Genomic DNA, 20,270 nt, shown 5'->3' on the forward strand with positions numbered 1-20,270 from the left:
ACTGAGCAGGTTGGATTTTGATTTCCTTAGGGTGGTTCCCCTTAAAATCCCTTTTTTTCCCTCATGTGGACCACTATGTAATATAGGGCTTCTTCCACTGTGGCTTCATCCTGCCTGGTTAACATGATGTTATTAATGTAGTGGTAGACCTCAATGCTCTCAATAATTTTTTAATTGAACCTATAGCATGCATTCAAATATGCCTTCTGGACTGTGGCAGGAGGAGGGAGAGTTCTGGCAACCTTAGAAAAGGGTGGTGAAGGTATTCTGAACTCCTTAGGTGAAGACGAACTATGCCTAACTAGTTTCATCCATAGGAATCATAAGAAGGCAAAAGTGATGACAAAAACTCTATACAGCTTACTCAGATTGGTTACCTGGTCACCACGATCAGCGTGATAAAAATGTGAAGTTACCTGTAGTCCACCATAAGCCACCAGGTGCTAGCTACCTTCCTCAGTAGCCAATCAAGGTTATTGGTAGGGGAGTTTGTGTATCAAAATTCTTTGACCTTCAGTTCCAATATTGGGAAGGAAATAGCTTTCACTCTTCTTGGGACCTGGTGTTGTTCAGTTTTAACTACACTGAATGAGTCAGGCAACTCTATTGTTTTCCATCTGGCCCTACCCATATCAACCAGCACAGAGATTACCTTAAGTACTCAAAGAGATACCGATGCCCAAGGATTCATGATACACATTCCCACAATGTACTCACCATAACTGACCCCAAAAATTGTAACCCAGATAAAGTCATACACCCACCTCTACCTAAAAAAGGATGTCCATTCCCTTGGTGGTCTGCTCTCTGAGTCCTTGTATGGACACACCGGGAATCCACTAGTATGAAAATAATCTGATTGCTTGTGTCTGGCAGCCCCTTACACATTCAGTGACTCCTCCCCACCTCCTTTTCAGAGCCCTGAGACTTGGACATATGTCCCAAGTAAGATCCAAGATGGATAAAATAAGGACATGGGATCCTGATGATTTCTCAGGAGTCCTCAGTAGTAGGAAGAAAGGCAAAATGCAAAACAGTGTCAAAATTCTATGGTCAGTGATGCAGCTAACATCTACTGTAGCAGGACCACAATTAAGACAATCAGATCAAGTGAAGAGCTTTTCAGATATGCTTTTTAAATATGATCTTTTACTTTTCACAGGCATCTGGGTGAAGGTTGCAAAAACTCTGAACCACTTGAGGACAGACAAATGCAATAAGGCTAGCTAGAAGGAGTAGGAAAGAGGAGTATGGAAGGACTTCAGATTCTGAAGCACAATGTGACTGATGCTGGAGGGGGATGGAGAGGGTGGGTGGTACACATTAATAGGGGAGAAAAAGCTTAGAAGGCAGTCTAGTACCAGTGGGCAGAGTCTGGACTTCTATAACTCCATCGTCTTACTTTCTGAGGGGTTGTTAACATTTTAGCCACAATCTCTCTACAGAAATAATCTGTGGTTTGCCATTTCCTTGTCTACCTCATTTTACAGATGAGGAAACTGAGGCAAACTGCCCTTGCTGCCCTCACTCTGTAATACATTTCCACTAGTTTCATATCTGTCTCTTTGAGAAGGCTGAAATGCTCTTCTTAACTCTATGGTCTGGTTTCTGACTTTATCATTCAGCCCAAACTCCAAAGTTACAAATGATTTAATTGCCATATGTAAATCCTCATCCTTCTTAGTCTCTCTGAAACCCATGGCACTATCAGCTTCTTCCTCCTGGATACTTTCTTCTCTCTAGGTTTTTGGGGCACTACTCTCTCCTGGTTCTCCTACCTATTTGAACATTCATTCTCAGTCTTCTTTACTTCATCCAGGCCAGACCAACTAACTGAAAGTATCCTCCAATGCTCTGTCCTGGGTCTTCTTCTCTTCTCCCTCTATACTATTTTCTTTGGTGATCTCATCAGCTTCTATGGACTTAATTATCATTTTATACTGATGATTCCCAAATATACTTTTTTTAGCCCTAACCTCTCTGCTGATCTCCAGTATTGCATCTCCAACTGTCTCATGGATATCTTTAACCTGATGTCTCATAAGCATCTTAAACTCAACGTGTCCAAAATGGAACTCATTATTTTTCTCTCCAGAGCCTCCACTCTTCCTAACTATCCCGTTATTGTTGAGGGTATCACTATTCTCCAGGCCCTTCATAACCCAACCCCCACCTACCTTTCTATTCTTACACCTCACCCCCTCTTCATCTCTCCCTTCTGGCTTCTGTCAAATCCCTTCTTCATGAAACCTTCATTATAGTCCCTTAATTAAATCTCCTCTGATTATAGTGCTTTCTCTCTGCTGATTATCTCCAATTTGTCCTGTTTGTTCATAGTCTTTTGCATGTTGTCTCTCCTATTAAACAGTGAGTCTCCCTGAGACCTTTTCACATCACAGCCCTTAGCTCAAAGCCTGACATATAGTAGGTACCTAATCAGTGTTTGACTAACCATTAAAACACTGCAAAGCCATATCAAATTTTTGCTCTATCTTGATGTCCCTCTTGCTTCCCAAAATTAAATCTTTTTTATCTCCTCTCAGTTTAACTTAAATTAATAACTTCATTATAACTTCTGCCAGACAGCTTTCCTAGCTTTCCCAGCAGTTCAGCATCTTGATTTTATTAAACCCTATGCTACTGTGCCTGACTGGTTCTGAGTCTTGTTTATCCGGTTTGTTTCACTGTTAATTTTCGATTTCTTTACCCTTAGCTGAGGTGGTTCTAGGGGTACTGGGAACGTCCTGAATTTTAGTTGGTTAGAAAAGGAAAGTAAGTTCCACTTTTCTCTCTGCTCAGAATTTGCTGCTCTAGGAAGGTGGGCAGCTCTTGGAGGTTTGGGCTCTAGGGGTCCTAGTCTAGAAGTAGGGAGGATCTGGGCCCCTTCTCAAAATGGCTGCTATTTGGAAACCCATATTCTTGGAGCGCCGTTGGCCAGGCCTGTCTATTGGCAGTAGTACCGGCAAGTAGTACCTCTGAAGAACTCAGGACAATATGGTGGGACAAAGAGGGAAAAGAACCCCAGCAGCCTTTGTACCCCCACTTGATAAGTCAGGGAGACAGGGAAGTATGCAGGGGGTGGCGGGGCGGTGCTGAGGGCAAAAATGGACCAATGTAGGTCCATGTGGGTTTCAAGGCTCCATCCAACCATGTAGCTCTTCCCGTTTCTCCAAGTAGTTTAACTTGGCTTCTTTGTCTTTGCTTTCCTGAACTTTCCCTCAGTATTGTTGGTGAGATGAGGAGGAGATTTGATGGTGTTTTATGCTGGCAAGGAGTTCCGGAAGGAGTCCACTCCCTTCATTTTTTTTTTTTTTTAGTTTAGCCTTCTTGATTGAAATTCAATCATTATATATTAAGAATGCATACTTATATACACAGTGACTCTAAAAGAGTCAAAATTGACAAAAAATGAAGATAGGAATTTTAATGAGATAATGAAACACCACAACCCGTGGAGAGGTAGGGACTATGGGCGTGCACGTGTGCGTCAAATACAGCATCTGTTGAGTGGTTTTGGTTACCCGGGAGGGAGGGGTGCAAATGAAAAAATAACAGCTGAGTAAAAACAAAAAGAAAAAAGAAAACTTAAAAAGGGCAATACAAAAAAAAAAATACAGTAAAGCCACAACGCTGGACGGAGATAGTTGGAGAGCTCCGCATGGAACACCCAGGAGTCAGCCCCCGCCCAAAAGCGGGCGCCCTCGGAGCATGCGCACAAGCCTCCCCTCGGCTCAGAACTCCATTTCCCAGAAGTCCAAGTCCGGGGACTGACAGGCAGCTGTAGGATCTCCGTCAAGCACCTCGGAGAGCGACCGGAACAGGCGGTGCTGACCAAGGGGACTTCTGTTCCCTTCCTTGTGTTCCCTGCCTGTGGCCTGGTGAGGGTTTCCTGCCCCTTCTGCCCGCAGCATCGCCTCTCCTCTCTCTGCCCCACCCCTCCCTTCCCCTTCCGAGTCCCATCCCCTTGCCGGGGCTCCTGCGGGGACTGGGCTCTGAGAGGGCTCGGGGGCTGAACCCGGCCCCTCCTCCACCTCCATTTCTGCTGCTGCAGCTGCCCGGGTTGGGAGTGAAGGGAGGGGGAGCAGAGGGCACGGAGTGGGAGTGGGGAGCCGCTGGCTGCTCAGGGCCTGGAGCTTGTTCGCTCTCAGCCTTCCTCGTCCTAGGAGCAGAGGGTGGGGGGCTCCGCACGTCCTGCTCGCCTCTGACCCTGGACAAATCATGTAACTCCTCTGAGCCTGAGTCTTCATTTGTAACAATGGTAGTGTCCAACACGGTGGCCTTCCGGTCTCTCAAAACCTCTGGCACCCGTGACCTTTGCCTCCTGCCTGGACTTAGCAGAGTGCTGGGCTTGCACATGCTTGATCTCTCTCCTTCCCAGATTTACCTACAGAGATCTCTGTTGTTTTCCAAAAGGGAAAGGGTATGATCCCTGTCATCCCTGCCTTTCAGGTGAGTTGGAGTTTCAATGGAATCGAATTGATGAGTGTATTTTTAGAGTACGGCCAAAGTGTTTGTCCGCGCCCCCCCGCACTCCAACCCCCATATCCTCGAATCCAAGAGAGGAAGGCAGCTCCGATGGGTGATACCTATTCGCATTTCCCTAACGCTTCTTTTCATGTCTACTAAGTGCTTAGTAACAGGCTAGATGCTATAAAGAATGTAAAATAAGTGTAGATAACAGTCCATTCCTACTGTGAGGAATAATTATTTCTCTCTGGTAATAATAACTAATTATTGTATTAGGACCAGGTTTTTCCTTTTTCCACTTCCTCATCCAGAAATCAATCAGTGTGGGAAATCTTAGGCAGAGATTTACCCAGGCTAAGATCTAAGACAGTAAAAGAAATTATAAGTTTGGGCTAATGGATGCATTCCTGCTCAGTGTTCTCTCAGACAGGTCTGGAAACACGTGGATCCTCCTTTTTGTCATACAAGTGATAAGGAAATTGATGTGTCTTTTACCAAGATTTGGGTGACTCAAGTAACAGTACTCCAAGACCCTCATTGTAATTTAGCCCACCCTTTTATTCTAATATTTATTTTCTCATTAATTGTTAACCAATCAGAGTTGATTGCCACCCTGAGGAACATCTGCTCTTCCAAGAGCATGTAAACTGTGAGCCCACTGCCATGAGGGGTCTTTGGTCTAAGAAAGGTGGCCAAATGACCATCCTTTTATTAATAAACATGTTGGCCTTATTAATAAAATGATTAAATATGTCTCTTGAACTTTTTTAAACACCACACTATAAAGAACTTTTAGTCACATTGTGGAGATCAGGCTAACTGTTTAATATGCTTTGCTCATGCATTTTCCAGTATTTTGGGGGAATACTAAAGAAACTAAGTATTATATGAGTTCAGGGATAGATGTTAGTTGGGCTCAAATAAGCAGCAAAGGTTTCTCAAAGGTTTCTTTGAATCATACCCTGGAAACAACTAGGTGGGGTTGGTATGTTTTGATTATCCGAGAAGAAGGGAGTTATCATTTTATCTTTTGGAGCCAATGTGCAGTCTTGAATGACTGTGGAAGGCCATTCCTGCTAAAAAATATCAAGAGGTAAATTCAGATTGTGGAGAAGCTTAAAGCACCCTCCAAAATGTTTCCACTTCCATTTCTGCAAAGAGCCCATCATTTACCTGGGCATTCGAAGCAAGAACACCCCTTATGGAGAGAAATATGAGAAGGGAAATTGTGAAGTCTGTGGTCTGTTGAGAAAAGACAATATTCTATGCAACACTATGCACAGAAAACAAATTTCAGTGCTCTATGAGAAGAAAAAGATAGATAAGGATGCTGATCATAAGGAGACTATGGATTGGGATTGGAATTGGACCTTTGAGAGAGAACAACTTATTTATCAAGTGGGCTAGGGTATAAGTGAGAAACTAAGTTCCTGTAGTATAGGTTAGTAAAAACAGTAACATGAATTTGTAATGGGACAGGCCCTTTTGTTTTTATTCCATTTTTTTTCTGCCCAGGATCCAGATGGTTTAGGGAAGAGCGGGAAGAATCCAGAGTTGCAACTTAGTGAAATAGGCATTGTTGAAATTAAAATAGAAGCATATATAAAATATAAATGCTAAACATATGTAAAGTAGCCAACCATGGACACCAGGTTATAGAGCAGGAGTTATTACCATTTTGGGGGTCATAGACCCCTTTGGCTGCAACCAAAAGAGCCCTTCTCAAAACATTGTTTTGTTTGCTTGTTTTAATTTATGACTCAAGGGAATACCAAATATCAATTACAAATAAGTGAGAATAAAGATGCGTTTTTTCCTTTCCAATTTCATAGACCCTAGGAGATCTGTCTGCAGATTCCTCAAAATTAAAAAATCTTGCCATTAAAGAGTATAGTACAATCAAGAGTATGCTGCTTTTTTGTGTGAATTGTGGGTGTCAAAGAGGGAATCGATGTATCTGTGAGGAGGCAGAACACGTGGAGTGGATGTTGGAGAATAAGAGATTAGATCCAGAAAGAAATTGAGCTGAAAAATGGAGCTGTCAAATTTGAAAGGTATTAGCGTGAATTAGTGGCATAAGATTAGGTCCAGGCTGTCACTAGGCTGTGTGATGGCTGATTGTGAAATGGAGGTGAATCATAGGGATGTCAATGGACCCTTTGACTTTTTAGTGCCATATAGTAAATACTGAAGTTAACAAGGATGTCCAGATAAAATGACAACTGGGTGCTGAAGTTATCTAGGAAAACAGGAGTGACTCTTAGGAATGGGTAGGTGATGATAACGGTGATGCCATTTGCACCTTACCTTCTGAGAAATTCTGCCCAAAGCATGGACTCCAGGTTATTCAAGTGACTATACCTTCAGGGTATGAAGAATAATAATTCAAGTCAAGTCTCTTCTTCCACTATGCTACTTCACCTGGTGATCTCATCAGCTTTCATGGATTTAAATACCATCTCTGTGCTCATGATTCTCAAATCTATCTATTCTGCCCCATCCTCTCTGCTGACCTCCAATCTCACATCTCCAATTGCCTTTCAGACATCTCAAACTGGGGGTCCAGTAGACATCTTAAACTCAATATGTCTAAAACTGAACTCCTTACCTTTCCTCTAAAACCCTCCCCTCCTCCTATTTTGCATATTACTCTAGAAAGTAACACCTCCCAGGCCCTCAGCCTCACAGCCTAGAGTCATCCTGGGCTCCTCACTCTCTCTCACTACCCATATTCAATATGGTGGCAAGGCCTGTCGATTTTACCTTTGCAACATCTCTCATTCCCTTCTCCTCTGACACTGTCCCCACCCTGGTGCAGATCCTCATCACCTAAAGCCTGGACTGTAGTAGCTGCAGGAGGATCTTCCTGCCTGGAATCTCTCCCCACTCCAATCCATCCTCCATTCAGCCACCAAAATGATTTTCCTAAAGCATAGATCCAACCATGTCCCTTCCTTACTCAATAAACTCCATTGGCTCCCTATCACCTCCAGGATCAAATATAAAATCCTCTACTTTGCATTCAAAGCCTTTCATAACTCAGCCAGCCCCCTCTTACTTTTCCAATTACACCTTACTCCTGCCACAGTGATGCCGCCCTCCTGGCTGTTCTACAGGGTGTCCCTAAAGTCTGGACACATAGAAAACCTCATTAACATCGCATTAACTGTTTCACCGAAGACTCTGTGTTGTTCAGCAACTTCTCTTTCTGGGATATGCTAAAGGAGAAGGTGTAGTCAATGAAAATCACAGATGTAACACTTGATTGAACACATAAAAAGTGCATTTGCTAATGTGCTAAAATTGACGGCAATGTGGAGTTATTCCATTGAGTTCACATGAATCTTGCAAAGCGCATCAACTTTTGCATCACAAATGATGGAAATCATATTGAAGATGTTATTTGTTAATATTCCAACTAAATAAAATGTTGCTGAAAATTTCATTCATTTCAGTTCTTGAAAATATGCATTTTTGCCTATGTGTCCAGGCTTTAGGAACACCTTGTACAAAGGAGACACTACATCTCTAGGCTCCAGGTATATTATCTGGCTGTCCCCCATACCTTAAATGTTCTCCCTCAACTCTGTCTACCAACTTCCCTGGCTTCCTTTAAATCCCAATTAAAATCCTATCTACTAGAAGCCTTTCCCAATGCCTCTTAATTCTAATACCTTTCTTCTGTTAATTATTGCCTCCTTATCCTGTAATATAGCTTGCTTCATATAGATTTATTTGCATGTTGTCCTCCCATTAGATTGTAAACTGCTCGAAGTCAGGGACTGTCTTGTTCTTTTTGTATCCCTAGCACTTAGTACAGTACCTGGGATAAATGAGGCACTTTAAAATGGTTATCAGTCCTTTAATTAAGCCAAGAAGCATTTATTAAGTGCTTACTGTGTGCCAAGCATTGTACCAAGCACAAGGCATACAAATACAAGCAGATTCACAGTCTCTGCCCTGAAGACAGCTTACTTTCTGATGGAGGAAGATGAAAGGGGGAGGAAGGAGGGGAGGCTACCTGTGGGAGGAAGGACATTTAAAAGAATGTCCCATGGAGCTGCATCAGGAGTTCAGCCTGGAGACAAATGAAGACCTGGTTGTTCTGGGCCTCCTTAAAATTGAGGTTCTGAGAGGAGCTAGCCAATTAGGAGGAGCTGGAGGGTTGGAGGCTTCTACCAGTATGAGAAGCAGTATAGGAATAGAATGAGCTTCCAGGGTGAAAAGGTTTCTATAGCAGGAGTGAGGAAGTCCTAGGGAGATGAGTCCTGGAGAGGAATTTTGCTTCTCTATTTTGTCCTTTATTTTAAAGAAAATATGTTTTGGATGTTGGATCACAGAATACCCAAGAATGCCTATTAAGACAAGTTTATCCTATCCTATACACTTGACTTTCCTCCTTCAAAGTTGGGATTAAGGCTGATAGATTTCCACTTTGGGACCTCTCTGGGGCAGAGAGTGCAAATGATGCTGTGTATGTATTATCATTAACACCCCATGCCATCTTGGCATCCTGAAGACTTCCTTGACCTTCATCTCCCCTCCCCATGTGTTGGGGCCAGTACCTCCCTATTTTATTTTACTTTTGTGTATCCTTAAGTACATATAGCTAGTGCTCTCCCATTGAATGTGAGCTATCCCTATCTCCAATAACACCTCCTAAAACTTCTTCCCTGAAGAGAGCAGAGACTGTTTAATTTCCATGTTTATACCCCACTATGCCTGGCATAAAGGTGCTTAACAAACATTTGTTGATTGATTGAATATGGCCCTGCTCTCTCTGACCTTACTTTCTGATAGGGTGGGAGAACAAAATGAACACAGGTTGGCAAATTCAAAATATATATAAAAAGTAAAAGCAAGTTAATTTCCTGGGGGGAGGCACTAGCAACTTTGGGTGAGTAGGTACAGGGGAAGGAGGGAGAGGTAAGACAGAGGTAAGAGGAAAAGGCAGACATAAGGAATACTTAGTACCCTGAATTGTAAAAAAAATTCCCTACATAGACAACTTTTGGTCTTCCCCAAGATCCATGTGAAAGAGGTTTCCTGGGTGACAAAGTATTTGTTGAAAGTTTCAGGAATCAGTGACCTTCAAGGATGTGGCTGTGGAATTCACTCCAGAGGAGTGGAAGCAACTGGATGCTGCTCAGAGGAACTTGTTCAGGGAGGTGATGCTGGAAAACTACAGGAGCCTCGTCTCCTTGGGTAAGATTTCCTTTCTGACTCCAAATTTTTGTCCTTAAATAGTATTTTATTTTTTCCCAATTACATGTAAAGATAGTTTTTATCATTCATTTTTGTAAGATTTTGAGTTCCAAGTTTTTCTCTCTCCCTGTATTCCCTCCCCCTTCTCCAAGACAGCAAGCAACCTGATATAGGTTATACATGTACAATCATGTTAAACATATTTCCACATTAGTTTGACTCCAGATTTGCTTATTGGGGCTTCACATTCTCACTTACTAGAGGCTGTGCGTTGTCTCCAGTTCTCAGCTCCCCTTTTTGGGCTCAGCTGGCTTGGTGGGCAGGGATATTCTAGAAATGTGTGATATTGGGGCTCAAAGGATCCCAAATTTAGCAGTGAGAGATTATCTAATTCCAGACCCATATTTTATGGATGAGAAAACTGGGACCCAGAGAGACTGTTCAAAGCACTTTCCCATTTCTTTCCGCTGAGCAGGACTTTCTGTTAACAAACCAGGTATTATCTCTCATTTGGAGAGAGGAGGAGCACCATGGATTCCAGAGAGAGCTGTCCCAGGAGATGTCTTTCCAGGTGGGTGATTGAAAACCAGGTACGTGGGAGTCACTGAAGGAATAGCTACAGACTTATAGTGATTCAGGGGCAGTGTCTTTGAAGTATTGGCTGAAGTCCTCTCCTCAAAGTTTCTCAGGTTCAGGGAGAAAGCCTGCATCTGTCCTGGTGGAGAGTTCTGAGGTACATTTGCCTTTACTTCAGCCAGCCAATTTCCCTAAGATCACTGAATACTAGATCTAGGAAGATGTCATCTCCGCCATCTGCTTTTCCAGAATAGGCCACTGAGGCCCTGAGACCTGAAATGAGAAAGGCTTACATGATCTCAGCATTGGAAGGGACTTCAGAGGCCATCTAATCCAACCCATGATTTTATAAAACAGAGAAGCAGGATCTATTCCATGTTCTACCCACCAAGTAGTTTGCCATTTCCTTCTCCAACTCATTTTACAGAGGAGGAAACTGAGGCAAATAGGGTTAAGTGAATTGCCCAGGGTCACACAGCTAGTAAGTATCTGAGGACTGATTTGAACTCATGAAGGTGAGTTGTCCTAACTCCAGACCCGGCACTCTATCCACTGCACCACCTAGCTACCTTCTGCATGACAGCCCTTTTAATATTAGAAGACATCTGACATGTCCTCACAAGAGGCTTCGCTTCTCCAGGTGAAAAATCTCCATTTCCTTCTGCCTGTTGTCAACATGTGTTGTCATATATCATAAACTCAAGATCCTTCCATGTCTTGGCTGCCTTGCTTTTAATTAAACAGCTATCTAGTTTATTAGTGCCCTTCCTAACAGCTCAGAATTCAACACCACTCTTGCTTCATCTTCTAACGCTCAGCATGCCCTGTGTGCTTTCTGCTGTATGTATCTTAGTTCCTGATATTTCTGCTTGCTTTTCCATCTAGTCTTTACAAAAGGTATTTTTTTTTCTTCTCAAGTCATATCAGGAAACATTTGTTAAACATACTGTGCATAGGCTGTGGGAAGACAAAGGAACTTAGGTCTTTCTGTAGGTTACAATATTTGTGCAGGTAGGCAAATTTATTATTTAAGGAGGGCAAGATCCTTAATTTTCCAAATATGAAGAATGTTGAAAGATGAGAGACTTTACATATATATTGTAGTGGCACTTGAGCTGAATCTTGAAGGAAGTCCTAGATTCCAAGAGTTGGAGGTGAAGGAGATAAAACAATGGAAAAATCAAAAGAACCTTTTCTAAAATAACCCTTCATCTTTTTTTTTTATTGGAAATGTCCACCTGGAATAGGAAGAACCACAAACAAAACCTACTCAGGTCTGTTGGTTATCATCAAAGGTTGGCCTATGGAGACAGCTTTTGCTATCTTTTTAACTTTTGGTTAAATTCGTCTTATCTGAAAGGAGTGCATTGAAATTCCCACTTGTTCTGATGGGCTGGTCTATTTTTTTCCCTGAACTGGCCATTCCATATCCAGTCATTGGGCTTTTGTGGAATCTGGCCACTATGGTTGGAATGCATTCTGTTCTACCTTTTGCCTCTTAAAATAGTCCCTGGCTTCTTTGGTAAGTTACTTTCCCTAATTCCTCTAATTGTCCATGTTCTTACCTCTCAAGTTATATTGTGTATACTTGTTTCTGAAAATGCTGTATCTCCCCAGCAGAATGCAAGGGCCTCAGTTTTGTCATTGTATTAAGACACCTTAGCCTCGGGCCTTGCGGGCAGTAAAGGCTCACAAAGACTTCTTGAGTTGTAGGAAGTGTGTTTTAATTTCAATCTCCTGGAACCAATATTAGCCACTATATTCAATTAGAGTTCAGTTGTCTTTGTTTATATGATTGTAAGCATTGTGTATTATTCTTTTGTTTCTTCTTTTTTCATTCTTATCAGTTCATGCAAGTATTGTCTGTTTCCCTGAATTTTTCATATTTTACATTGTAGAATAACACAATTTTGAGTTGAAACGAACCTTATTTGGGTATCACTTAGAAACTGGTAATTTGGTTTTCTTCTTTAAAAATCAAATAAGCTAGTGCTTTATCTATTTGCTTGTTTTTTCACTTTCAGTTTTGTTTTTCTCATGTTTAATTTTCAGAATTTCCATTAGTGTTTTTTGATTTGTTGCTTTTATAGGATTTTAAAAGTGTATCCATGCCCAACTAATTTACTCATTATTTCTCTTTTTTTGTTGATGAAAGTTTTTATAGATAAATTTCTTCCTCATGACTGCTTTGGCTTTATCCAACTATTTTTATGATTTATTCTTTAGGATTTAGCCTCCAATTAATTTTTAGTCCTTTTTTCAAAGGCTTCATTAGTGAGTATATTTTTATTTGATTGTGGTTGACAAAGGATGTTTTGATGTAAAATATTTTTAATTTCCTGTATTTGTTTGTAAAGTTCTTATGCCCTGCTATGTGGTCAGTTTTTGTAAAGGTGCCATGTACAGCTAAGAATTATGTATAACCATGTTTTTCCTCATTCAGTAATTGCCAGAAATATATCATATCCAACCTTTCCAAAATTCTATTTGGGTTCTTTACTTTTTTGTTAGTTTATTCTTTTCTTGTTAATTTTGGTTAAATTTATCTTATCTGTGAGGGGTACATTGAGATTCCTCAACTATTATAATTTCATTGCCTATATTTTCACTTTTCCTTTAAAAACTTAGATAGCCATTTGATGCATATATATTTAATATTGACATTGACTATGGTACTTTTAAGCATAATGTGGTTTCCTCGTTTGCCTCTTTTAATTAAACTTATTTTTACTATTTCTTACTGATTATGATACTTGCGTTTCTTAGTTCACTGGAGGCATGTTTTGCTCCAGCCCCTAATTTGAACTCCTCTGTGTATGTTGTGGACAATATAGTGTTGGATTCTGATTTCTAATCCTTTCTGCTCCTTGCCTCTGTTTTATGGATGAGTACATCTCATTCCCATTCACAGTGATGATTGTTATATATTTCCTTCTATCTTATTATTTTATACTTTTTCCTCTCTTTGCCAGTTGTCTTACTTTTTACAGAGAAATAAAGAATAATGGGAGAGGAGTGTTTTCAACAGTAGAGATGTGTATAGTTAATGGAATATGCTTCTGTTCTTACCATCTCTTGACCAGTCCATGATCACAGGTTCTTATCCTTTCATTCTTCCCTTTTATTTCTACATTCAGCATCTACCTTCTAAAATTGGAATCTATTTGCTTATTCCTAGTCCCCCTTTGAGTCTTCCCTCCCTTTTAATCCTTCCATCCCTCTTCCTATTCTTTCCTGATTCTCTGTTGAATGTAACATAGTTCTACACTAAACTATGTATTTGTGTGTGTTTTGAACCTTTCTTTGTCAGGTCGACTCCTTTCTATATTTGCATAGTTCTTCTGAAGCACCCATGTGAGATAAGTTCTAGCTTCCTTCCTTGCTTGCTCTTTCTTTTATAGTGTATTCTTTTTTTAATTCCCTTTTTTCTTTTAAGTTCGTGAACACGTAACAAAGCTATTCCCAGGCTCTCTGTGTTATTTTTTCCTGTGACCCTTAAAGACATTAAGATTATGAGGGGACATTTGTTTCTTCTCTTATTAGAATGTCAACACTTCATCTTTTATGCTCTTTTCTAATTCCTCAAATGTATTTACCTCCTTTTGTTTCTTTGACTTCTTTGTTTTTGAAAGCATCTGCTAAACTCTGCTCTTCAATGGCAGTACTCAGAATTTCTGTTTATAGCCCCTCACCCTCACTCCCACCCCAAGATTATACTCAGTTTTGCTGGATAAGTTAATTCTTTGTGGTAAGCCTTTATCTTTTACCTTTTATAGTCATGTATTCCAAGTGGTCCTCTCTTTTATAGTGGCCGCTGCCAGGTTTTAAGTGATCCAGACTGATTCCTTAGTACTTGAATTCTTTCCTTCTGGCTGTTTGTCATATTTTTTTTCTTTGATGAGAAGTGTCTAGATTTGGGCTGAAACATGACTGGGACTTTTCCTTTTGGGATTTCTTTCAGGAGATTACTGATGGGTCCTTTCTGTTTCTACTTTGCCCTTCCACTCTCATAAGTCTGGGTAGTTTTCATTCATGATTTCTTGAAGATAAGGTATCTAGGTTTTATGGTTGAGATTATCAAGTGATGATTCTTAAGTTATCTCCTTGACTTGTTTTTCCAGGTCATTTGTTTTTATAGGAGATAGTTTACATTTTATTATTTTTTTCTTTCTTCTGTCTTTGTTATAACATTTCTTGTCATCTGTTTGGTCCAATCTGATTTTTAAGGAGTTTTTTTTTTTTTACTTCAGTAAGGTTTTGCATCCACTGTTTATTGTCCTTCTGATTCTTTCTTCTACAACACTTATTTCCTTTCCTGTTCTTTCCTCTAAAGCTCTCATTTGATTTACATTATCATTGTTTAACTCTATTTCTTTCTTTGAGGAATTCCAGTAGAGCTTAAGGCAAATCTATGTGTTTTTTTTGTTTTTTTTTTTTTGCTTTTTGGCAGGGCAGTTGGGGTTAAGTGACTTGCCCAAGGTCACACAGCTAGTAAGTGTGTGTCAAGTGTCTGAGGTCAGGTTTGAACTCAGGTCCTCCTGCCTCCAGGGCCTGTGCTCTACTCACTGCGCCACCTAGCTGCCCCAAATCTATATGTTTTTTGAGACTTGCTCTAAGTAATTTGGAATTATGCTCTTCTTCTGGGTTTGTGTCTTAGGTGTCCCTGGCTCCATAATATTTCTTTAGCATTCATGTTTTCTTTTGTTTACTCATTTTTCCAGCCTTACTGAATTGGGACTTTGTGTCACAGTTTGACTTTGTACTTTTGGAAGAATGCCTGGGCTTTATTTTGTTCTGATCTGTATCATGTGGAATCTGGGTAATGAGTGCTGTGTTTTTCAAGGACCTCAGGGGTGGCTCAGGCTAACATGCTATCTTAGGACCATGTGATCCAGGCTGCAGCTTGACTGTTGCTCTCCCAGTGATCATTCTGTAGGCTCACCAAGCCCTAGATAGACCCTGGTGTAGGCTTCTGTTTTTCCACCGTTGAGTATGGAGCTGGAGGCTCCAGGCTTACCTGACTTGCTGCTGGTCTGTTCACTGAAAAGCTTCTGTCATTGCATTGCATGGCTGGGTTGGGATTTTATTTCAAGTGCCCACAGGATTCTGGCCATATTTTTGTGTGGATCTGGACTGGAGAAATGCACTTACAATAGTTTTTCCTTGGATTTATTGATCATTACTGGATCTGGTGTTCTTTTTTCAGTCTTACTGAAGTAGTTGTGTTACAGTTTGGCTGTTCAGCTCCCACTCGTTCTACCAATCTTGAGGTGAGCTTTTCCCCCCTCCCCATATCTTTTTCAGATGAATTGTTATCTACATACCCTCTCCCAGCTTATGCTTGTAAAGTTGACTTTACTCAAATATTAGACTGTATTTATCCCTATTGGCTTTTGAGGTAAGATCTGGGTTCAAGTCTCTTTTTGCCATATATTGGTTATGTGTCCTTGGGTAAGCCACTTAGCCTAGGCAATGCCCTAGGCAACTCTCTAAGACTAATTTGAAAAGTAGGTGCTGATCTCCTTTAGTTGGTGGAGTTTCCTCACTGAGAATTTGGTATGCCAGAAAACTAGAGATCCAGTCTACCTTCTCATTCATGTTTTCAATTTAACCTGTAATTTCAGCCTTTTAAGATGACTTACATCTAGACTCTTATTCATGCTAGCTATCAATCCTATCTTTCTGTCATTGACAAACTTGATAAGTATTCCACATCCAGCTTATTAGAGTCATTGATAAAATGTTAAATAGCATAGTACCAAGGACAGATTCCTGAGGCACTTCACTGAAGACCTTCAGAATTGCTATGGAGTCATTAATAACTATGGTTTGAGTCCAGCTGGTTCCAACTCTCTCTAATTTTATTAGGTAGGAATTCTTCCATCTATAGTTTGGACAAAATATGCTGTAGAGATCCCGTCCAACTCAGGTTCTGTGCATCTGCGTCACCACCCCTCCCCACCACTAGGATATTCTTCTTCAACAAGTTCAGCATCTGGCTCATAGTCTACACCCCAATTTTTGCCCTCATATTAAGGAACTTCAGTGTCCACATTGACACTTCCTCAAATACCCCAGCTTCCCATAATTTCCATGACCTATTCTTACATTTTACCTCAGCTACAACCAGAATTGGACATGCCCTGGATCTTGACACCACCCACAAGTGTTCCACTTCCATGTTCTTGATCTATGACTTTCCTTTATCTCTCAGAATCTACCTCTGACTATTAATTATTCTATCCTTTCTTAACTCTGTTCTTCATCCTCATCATTATCTCCAGTCCATCCAACCCTCTTTTCTTTTCCAGGCTGCCACTTATACCCTGGTTCTGCTCTCTTCCCTTTTCTATCTTGACTCCTAGGTGAGCCAGTTCAGTTCTGGATTTCTTTGCCCCTTTGTCCTAACACCACTCATTCCTCACTAAACCCCAACTCTGGATGGTGAATTACTCCTACCACCCCCTTTTTTTGCTTCCATTTGTATGCTAGTGAATGAAACTGAAGAAATCACCAAACTGTGCTGAGTTCATTACAAGTTTGCTATTTAAGTTCCACTAGGCTTTTGTTGCAACAAGGTAATCCTTCTACTCATTACTAGTTGGATTCATTATCCCATACTCCCCAGGGGTTTTTAACAAACCTCTTGTCCCTCCTTAAGCCTCCCACAGCACTCCCTCTCCAGCCCTCTCTGCTGAGGACCTTACTTTATAAAAATACAGAAGCCATTCAACTTGAGTTCCCTTTTCTTCTTTCCTCTCCACCTCATATTCCTGTACCTTATCTGTTCTTTCACTCTAGTTATTCATGAAGAGGTAGCCCTTCTTCTTACCAAGGCCAAACTCTCTATTCTTGGTCCTATCCTGTCTTTTCCAGAAGATTGCCTTCATTATTATTTCTGTATCTAATATTCCTGTCATTTCCCTGTGGCCCACAAATACACCCATGTTTCCCTCATCCTTCAAAAACCCTCACTTGATCCAACCATCCCTGCTAACTATTATCCTATATTTTTCCTTTTCTTCTCAGTCAGGCACCCTAGATTCAATATCTCTGTTTTCTTTCCTCTTACTGTCTTCTAAACCCTCTGCAGTTTGACTTCTGATCTCACCATTCAACTTAAACTGTTCTTTCTAAAGTTACAAATTATCATTTGATTGTCTAATGACTTTGTTATAATCCTCATTGTTCTTGACCTCTCTATGGCATTTGAAACTCTCGATCACCTTCTCACTGTTGCCCTCCATCTCCTGACACTGCATTTTCACTGGCTGTGCCTGGAATTTTCTCCCTCTTTATTTCTATCTTCTTTTACAAGTCACAACATTCTCTGAATCTTGACTAGAACATTGAGAGTTTAAATTACTTGCCCCAGGTTCACACAACTAACATGTATCAGAAGTAGGTCAAGGAGGCAGGTCTTCCTGACCTTGAAGCTGCCTTTCTATGTTGTTTATCTATTGTTTTTGAAAAGGACCAACAATATCATGGGTGATGTGTTGACTTGCAAGTGAATTGGGTTTAAGTGAGGCAGAGTTGCATGAAGTCATTGGCCTTACTCTCTCTTCCTGAGTCATCCAATGGCCGGACAAAAGTCAAAACAACTGGTAGTGGCCCAGGATGCAATGGATGACCTCGGCACCCTCGGTGCCTGGCCAAGTTCTAAGTGCTCCACCGTCCCTGCTTCAGCTATCTTTATGGCCACTGGAACAAATTGTTCTCATCCACCCATTCCATTGGGGGAAGTCTTTGAATGCTACAGATAGACACTAACTCACTGGTGGGTTTGAGGCCCCTCAGTTACCCTCAACCTGGTTTAGCCTGTCTGCCGATACAGTTTACCAGGGTGTGGCTGCTGTGCATGCTACAGCTTCTTGGAGCCACAAGTGAAAGTTGGGTGAAAGGTGGACACCAAAGGTGAATGAGCAACCTTTGGAAGGGCTCAGTAAGATCCTCACACCAGAGGTCCTGGTCTTCCTTGAACACCTCATACGTTCCCTGACTTTCTGTACATTATCCTTGACAACCTGAAAACCTTGAGTAGTGTTGATAAATACATTGGAGTAATACAGAGTCCTGAAGCACTACACTAGATGCTTCTCTCACGCTTTCTAAGATTTTGGGGGGCAAAGTTATTTAACTATTTATTTATTACTATAGTTTGTTCTTAACAGAGCCATTATTTTTGACCAGTGCCTTTTTTAAGTGCCTAGGAGACAAGACTTTTTAGATTGAAAACTGTGTTTGAGGTTGCCATTGTGCTTATAATGATTTCCAAAATCAGTATGTTTGTTGTTTTTGAAAACTTATTTTTTTAAACATTTTGAAACAAAATATTTCAAAAGCATTTTTCTAAATGGTTCTCTGATGACGTGTGTAATTTTTCAGTACCCTGAAATTTGGCTTTTTCAGTAGAGGATATTTGAACTGATTTAAACCATGTAGATATTCCCATCTTCTCACATGCCTTGGCCTTTAATTTGTTGTGGACAATGTTCTCCCAGTTTTAGATTGCTGATCATTCTTTTCGATAGCAGAAATAGAATCTAAGTCTTAAAGCAGTTTTCTTTTTCATAACACAGAGAATACGATATATAACTTTATTCTTTCTTTCAGAGTGTCTTTGTCCAGATACTGGGTGTGAAACAAGAAAGTCAGCTCCAAATCATGGCATTTCTTTAGGAGAGACAGCCAAGGGAAGACTCCGGAGGGAAGGTCCCTGGGATTGTAAGTTTGTAGAACCCTGGGGATATGATGTGAGCTTAGAGCAACAGAATGGCAAACATGAAAAACAATCGCAGCAGGTAAAAATCACCCACAGGAAAAATGCATTTGGAAAAGACTTTGATCTGGAGTCAATCCTGATTCCAAAAAACAAAGTCCATATGGGGAAAAGTTTGCACCAATGTGACACCCATCTAAAGAACTTCATACAATGTTCAGGCAAAAGTAAACTGCATGGAATTTTTGTTAAGAGAACACTTTGTAATTCTCATAATTACAAAAAGCCATTTGGTTGCCACTCAGATCTTATTCAGCATCACAAGAAAAATGCCAAAGGAAAATTATGTGGATGTGAAGAAGTGTTTAGCAGTAACTCATCTCTTAAAAATCAAACCATAATTCATGCTGCACAGAAACCCTTTCAAAATAATGAATATGGAAAATCCTTTAGCTGGCCTGGAGATCTAAGTGAACATAAGAGAATTCACACTGGAGAGAAGTCCTATGAATATAGTGAGTGTAGGAAAACCTTTAGTTGCTATGGCAATGGAGACTTTACTAAACATAAGAGAGTTCAAACTGGCGAGAAACTCTTTGAATGTAATGTATGTAGGAAACCTTTTAAGCGGCGTGGAGACCTTAATAAACATAGGAGAATTCATACTGGGGGGAAACCTTTTGAATGTAATGAATGTGGGCACTCCTTTAAACAGCCAGGACACCTTTCTGGACACAAGAGACTTCACTCTGAAAAGAAATCCTTTTAATGTAATGAGTGTGGGAAGTCCTTCGTGCTCTGGATACCTTACTAAACATAAGAGAATCCATAACAGTGAGAAACCTTTTGAGTGTAATGAATGTGGTAAATCCTTTCAACAGAAGAGTTGTCTTACTGTACATAAGAGAATTCATACTGGAGAAAAACCCTTTGAATGTAGTGAATGTGGGAAATCCTTTAGAAGGTGTATAAAGCTTACTGCACATAAGAGGATTCACACTGGAGAGAAACCTTTTGAATGTAGTGTATGTGGGAAATCCTTTAGATGGAGTGGAGACCTTACTGCTCATAAAAGAATTCATACTGGAGAGAAACCCTTTGAATGTAATGAATGTGGGAAATTCTTTAGTAAGCGTGGAATCCTTACTACTCATAAAAGACTTCACACTGGAGTAAAACCTTTTGAATGTGATGAATGTGGGAAATCTTTTAGGTGGAGTGGAGACCTTACTACCCATAAGAGAATTCATACTGGAGAGAAACCCTTTGAATGTAATGAATGTGGGAAATTCTTTCGGTG

At 40.6% G+C, this 20,270-nt stretch overlaps 1 protein-coding gene across 1 annotated transcript; it reads left to right on the forward strand.

Moving 5' to 3' along the window:
• The first annotated feature begins 4,216 nt into the window (after window positions 1-4,216).
• Window positions 4,217-19,828, forward strand: LOC118838508 (zinc finger protein 184-like). Its single transcript, XM_036745823.1, has 4 exons — window positions 4,217-4,449; window positions 9,540-9,672; window positions 10,169-10,243; window positions 18,865-19,828. The coding sequence occupies exons 1-4, from the start codon at window positions 4,423-4,425 to the stop codon at window positions 19,737-19,739; spliced, it is 1,110 nt and encodes a 369-aa protein (XP_036601718.1). The 5' UTR covers window positions 4,217-4,422; the 3' UTR covers window positions 19,740-19,828.
• The last annotated feature ends 442 nt before the right edge of the window (window positions 19,829-20,270 follow it).

This window comes from Trichosurus vulpecula, chromosome 2, assembly GCF_011100635.1.
Source record: "Trichosurus vulpecula isolate mTriVul1 chromosome 2, mTriVul1.pri, whole genome shotgun sequence".
NCBI classification, from domain to species: Eukaryota; Metazoa; Chordata; class Mammalia; order Diprotodontia; family Phalangeridae; genus Trichosurus; species Trichosurus vulpecula.

Bases quoted from the DNA above. Each gene is read 5' to 3' on its own strand.
- LOC118838508 (XM_036745823.1), top strand. From the start codon at position 4,423: ATGATCCCTGTCATCCCTGCCTTTCAG. The intron at 4,450-9,539 runs GTGAGTTGGAGT...ATTTGTTGAAAG, and splicing joins CTGTCATCCCTGCCTTTCAG to TTTCAGGAATCAGTGACCTT. The intron at 9,673-10,168 runs GTAAGATTTCCT...TTAACAAACCAG, and splicing joins CAGGAGCCTCGTCTCCTTGG to GTATTATCTCTCATTTGGAG.